The following is a 6009-nucleotide window of genomic DNA, read 5'->3' as shown; positions in this document are numbered from 1 at the left end:
ACACACACACACACACACACACTANATATATATATATATATATATATATATATATATATATATATATATATATATATATATATATATATATATATATATATATATATATTATATATATATATATACATATATATATATATATTTATATATATATATAAATATATATTATACTTAGAAGTGACAAGTGACATACCTTATATTGGGCTAGATCAGCCTATTCTTTGAAATACTTTGCCAGGGTACACTGATATGAATATTGCATGCATAAGCCAGGCAAATGACTGAACTTAAGCAGCTACCATTATAAATTGTATTTAAATGTCCAGTGTCCAAATATGACAGATATCTGTACCCAAGTACGTTTTATTCTGATGTAGTTTTGTGTTTGAATTTTCTATTAGTGTTTGGGGTTTGTTTTTAAAAAAAACTAAACAAAAACAGGACAAGTATGTAAATACATATTTATTCATAAATAGTTGTGCTATTTTCAACCAACTCCTAAACGACCAACTCCGAATGTTTAATTTAAATAGAAGGCTATGCTCCGAACTAATTGCTTTATTTTTAAAATAAAAAAACATTTTGAACAAGTTTTGTTTTTATATAAAACACAATAAACCCAAAAAAAGGATATTTATATATATTTAAGTAAATATACGTATTTCTTTAGAGAGCAAATACCTTCAGAGGTAAATATAAGACTATAGGCGGTTTAGCGTGCTGAAATGACGACTTTGGAGTTTGGACATTCCTACATATGGTCTTTGTGAGCCAGGTCACATAACAGGCGACAATGGCAACCTGGTCATGGGCAGCCACACCTATACCTCTAATAGAGACACTTATGCCATGGGGTATAGGCTGCACCCGGATCAGCACAGTCAGGGCCGAGCCTGGACCTGCACGTACACTTGCGTAAGACCGGTGGGTGCAAACATGATGACTCAGGAATATGGGTCATGGTACCTTTTTTTGTGAGATGATTGTGGTATCTCTGATCTGTGTTGATAAGCGAATAGCTATCAAAATAACACGTGCGATTATGATAGTCACTGCTCGGGAACTTGTAGCACTTGAGCATATATACAACAGCACCTTCATTGTCTCGATATATGCATAATGTACGAAGAATGCTCGATACATATAATAAACGTACACGATGAGCATGTGGATATATGCAGGCGTGTGTACCCATTGCACGGTGCTGGGTTGTGTACAGCTACTAAACTGCCCAAATACAGTTACCCCGATTACAGCCAAGAATCGACCCCCTCATTTAGCTCCACGGCTACCCCTATACTCACAACGGAGTATGCTTTCGGTTGACCCTAAGGACGATTTATCTGCCTTGAAACCCCAGTGTACATATTTTAATAAAAGGAGACAAATAAAGGTATTCTATATCACAATATTATTCTAAATATCATTATGGAACACAGATCCAGGCAGTGTTTACACAAATCGTGTGTCACAGAATTAACCACCTCTAGTAGGAAATAAATCAGTACAAACCAAATGCCCCAATCCACGTTCTTTTATCGTACAACTCTAAAGGCTGTACTATGAAAAGACGATAGACAGTTATTAATCTGTCTCTCATCCTTTTCGCCTTCTACTCGCACCCAAACCTGACACCACCTTTCCCATCCATGTCGCTTTCAGCATCGTTTGCTGGCAAAGATGCTTTACCCCACGTAGGTTTAGTGATTAGTTAACGAGTAAGCACACAGACGTGACTGTCTGCACATGTAAACGTTTAAAGGTTTCTGTCTGTACGTATTTCACAAACGTCACATCATCACTCACTTCGTAGTCAAGACATGTAATTTAGATATATGAACGCTGAATAAAAAAACCAAGAGAACTAATAGTGAAAACAAGTCATATTATAATTCCATCAATGATTCAATTTAGCTAAATATCACATTAGAAAAACCATCCGCCAATATACAAACACAGAGAGCCGCATGTTTTCAAGCGTACAGCCTTGCCTGTACACTCAATTGTATCCGATGATACATTCTGTATATATTGTCCCGTTGAGCTATTGAGGGCTGATGAATCGGAAATAAAATCTTTATTCACTATACAGCAACACAAAAGAGAATGTATCATTTTATACTACAGCACAAAGACGGTACATTTGCAGGTTGCCTGGAATTGAAATAAGTGAAACCGGATAATGGCATAGCGTACAATTATCTAAATCAAAACTGAGCTATTCTGAAGCTAAATATCATGGAAACACTCAAAGAACCATTAGATAGTTAGGAACACTCAAAGGACAATTAGTTTGAGAATCCCATCCTAAAAACATCAGCAAACCAAAATGCAACCCAAATGAGGTAGACTTTCACAGTACAAAACTTAAGTATACTGAAAGCTGAAAACACTCGAAAAAGCTATCGGATTGGGATCGCAGCTATTGATAATACTCGGGCCAGTGGCAGCACATAACTATCGGCATAGTATACATCCTCTCGACAACCATTCAGTCAGAAGTTTCCCTTATTCGACACAGATCTTAATATGTAAGTACATACTCCTCATATTTACTAATACTATGACCGACCACCACCTAACTCAAAATAGAAATGGGCAAGTTAAACTCGCGCTATGATTCAACTGCGCCTAAGCACTCAACACGTGCCAACAGCCAATCATGCTCATACCCTCGCTTGTGACCTCGACGGTTCCTCAGTTGAACGCCTGCTTGAGCTAACGTATGAGAATTTTCTGTATACACACTCATATTCTTAATACCACTGTCCACTGACTACTCTTCTTAATACCCTTATCACCTGACTACGGCAGTATCAACTGACTATGGCATTCATTTGAATACTATTATCAACCGACCATGGTGCCAGAAATTGACTTTACTAAAATTGAATTGTACTATTTGTTAAACCCGTTGCTAAGTAACCTCAGTTCCTATCTTCACTGCTTACTTAGACGTTAAACCCGTTGCTAGGCAGCCCCGGTTCCTATCTTCACTGCTTACTTAGCACTCAGCAAGTGCCGGCTCACAATCATCCTCATAACCTCACTGGTGCCCTCGAGGATTTCATGAACACGCACATCTCGCAGAAAACGTTCTACGGGATAGTCGTTTAAGTATCCGTAACCACCGTGCAGTTGCAGGGCTTCGTTGCAGATCTTGGTACCTACGGCCAAAACGCAAGATACAGATTGAGTGGTGGATATACACACCTTGACATAAATTAATGCGTGTCTCTAGTCGAACTAAAACACGAACAACAACCAGGCATTCTACTGACTAAGCGCAGAGGCCACAACTCTAAAAACCCTACAGTACACACAGAGGGTGCGCACACACGGGGGACTACAGAAAATGCAATGCATTACAGATAACGCCCTTAGAATGCACACGTCAGTGAACTAGCCACGTGGCTAAGTCTGACACGGAGATGCGTGACACCGATTACTTACACCACAACCAACCACACCACCACTCAACTCAAAAACCCAACACGTATTCCAAGTGACCACCTACCAGCCTCCGTAGCAAACACCTTCGCCATAGCACAGAACTGTGTCTTGAGTGGATCGTTGTTGTCTATGGCCTGTGCTGCGTGTCTCACCGCCAACCGTGAGGCATGCAGTTGAACAGCCATATCCGCCATTTTAAACTGTGCGTTTTGGAATGAAGCGACAGACTTGCCGAACGCAGTACGATCCTGGGTGTAGTCTGTAGTGGGTGGTGATAGACTCGGACGGTAAGGGGTTTGTGGGGGACTACAGAAAATGCAATCCATTGCAGATAACGCCCAAAGAATGCACATGTCAGTGAACTATCCACGTGGTATGATAAGGATATAGGGGAGTGTAGGTTGTGATGGTATGACGATAAGTATTTGGTTCGGAGCGTGTGTGGAAGTATGTTGTTTGTGCGCGAGTGGATGTATACTAAACTGTTTATACGCTATAGTGCCCCATATATATATATATATACAGTTAAAGTATACCAACGCGTGCATGTGGTAAATCCGAACATCACACACAGACACATACGCATCGTGTTTGGGTAATTGAGTGGACACGATGCAAAGTCGTCACAGCCACCATCGAGAACACTCACTATACTAAACACATCTATTCCTCCCCTTCGAATTCGAATACATTATGTTTAAAGCACGCGTACGTGTGTATATATGCAAAATGCAATAATGTACACACACACACGCGCGTGTATAACACCAGCCTTTAAACACACACACCAAGCGACTGCTGAATGGCTGCTGATGAGCCTCCGAGCGAACACGACGCGATGTTGACACGACCGCCATCGAGACCACTCATTGCAATGGAGAAGCCTTTGCCCTCAGTGCCTAGGATATTAGCAGCAGGGATACGAACATCCTCCATGATTAAGTTACGAGTTTCCTGTTGATATAAGAGTGAATTAGGGTTTAGGGTTTAGAAGACAATTAAGACGTGTGCAGTGAGAGAATGGAGATGAGTAAGCATGATATAGGGAGAGTGACTATAGTGCTGTGGGGGGATAGGGTCAAAAGCGTAGCATGGTCCACATAAAACGAACAGGTGCAGATGAAGAAACATTGATATACATATGAATAGGCAAACAAGAACCGGATCATAGTCACGTATACACACTATAACTATCTAGGAATACGTACGTATATAACTATACCATATAAGATTTTTACGTATACATTCTTATATATAAAGATATGTATTCATCTATATATATATATAAACTTATATACAAATACATACATACATATGCATTCGTATACATTGAGTAAGTTAATCATATACATATTATACACCCACACACCTGTGCGTTCCATCCCATCTTCTTCTCCTTGCCACCGAAACTCAGGCCCGGTGTACCCTTCTCCACAATCACCGCACTGACCCCAGCCGCGCCCCCGGGAGCAGCCTCACTATTTCGACACATGACGACATACACATCGCTTATTCCGGCACCACTGATAAACGCCTTCGTTCCGTTGAGCACTATTTCGTCACCATCTTTTCGGTAGGTAGTACGCATGGCTGCGGCATCGGATCCACTGTTAGGCTCCTGGTGGGTGTAAGAGAGAGGGTGTGTTACTAATCAGTTGGCGTAGTGTACACATCTCGGTATGTATGTATAGGATTGTTGGTATACACATACATAGAGAACTATTCCTTCAGGTATGTATAGATTTGTATACATACATGGGTACAGAGCACTACTTTCTCATGATATATATATATATATATATATATAGATATATCACTCTTCTGTCACTACCATTTCGCCATGTGGTACGCAAAGCAGAGACAACACTGATGGAAAGTAATAACCCTATATGCATGCTCGACTGGCTATTCCACAGATACATCTAACCGGCGCATCCCATTCTACCAAGACCACACATACATTGCATAGTACTAAGAAGAATCGCTGTGGTGTGCAAGATGGACTTCAGGCATGTGTCTTCGCAGACCAACACACAGCTCTTATACACAATATATATATATATATATATATTACACTCACACTACCACCACTGAATACGTAAAACCAACCCCCGCCTCCCGTCGAGTGATAGAGCTCCACAGATCTTTACGGATACGCTCTTGTCTTGAGAAAACGTACCGTGAGGCAATAGGACGCCAGGTAGTGATCCATCTCACACAGCTTCGGGCAATACTTATTCCTCTGCTCCTCGTTTCCGTACGTGTCGATCATCCAGTTGACCATGTTGTGAATGGAGATAAACGCAGCCGTGGGTATGCACCCGATAGAGAGCGCCTCTAAGATCACCGATGTATCTAAACGGGACAAACCGGTACCACCAACGTCTTCGCGTACGTACATACCACCTAGGCCCAGCGCTCCGGCTTTTGCGAATGTTGCTACAGGCATGTGCTGATTCAGGAAAGGGATGGGATGACGAACGGTTTCGGGTTAGTCGAATTCATAACATATACACGCATGAAGTGCAGCTCATCAGTGAACACAAGAAAAAGGGT

General features: G+C 41.0%; 1 protein-coding gene across 1 annotated transcript; it reads right to left on the bottom strand.

Moving 5' to 3' along the window:
- Positions 1-2789: 2789 nt before the first annotated feature.
- Positions 2790-5912, bottom strand: SARC_05074 (isobutyryl-CoA dehydrogenase, mitochondrial). Its single transcript, XM_014301080.1, has 5 exons — positions 5633-5912; positions 4823-5071; positions 4242-4407; positions 3518-3712; positions 2790-3167 (listed from the first exon to the last, which is right to left on the bottom strand). Exons 1-5 carry the CDS (start codon positions 5900-5902, stop codon positions 3001-3003), a joined length of 1047 nt encoding a protein of 348 aa, XP_014156555.1. The 5' UTR covers positions 5903-5912; the 3' UTR covers positions 2790-3000.
- Positions 5913-6009: the final 97 nt, after the last annotated feature.

The sequence above is a fragment of the Sphaeroforma arctica genome (assembly GCF_001186125.1).
Source record: "Sphaeroforma arctica JP610 unplaced genomic scaffold supercont1.310, whole genome shotgun sequence".
Taxonomy (NCBI): domain Eukaryota; class Ichthyosporea; order Ichthyophonida; genus Sphaeroforma; species Sphaeroforma arctica.
Note: the sequence above shows the minus strand (reverse complement) of the source record. Positions and strands in the feature narration are given on the sequence as shown.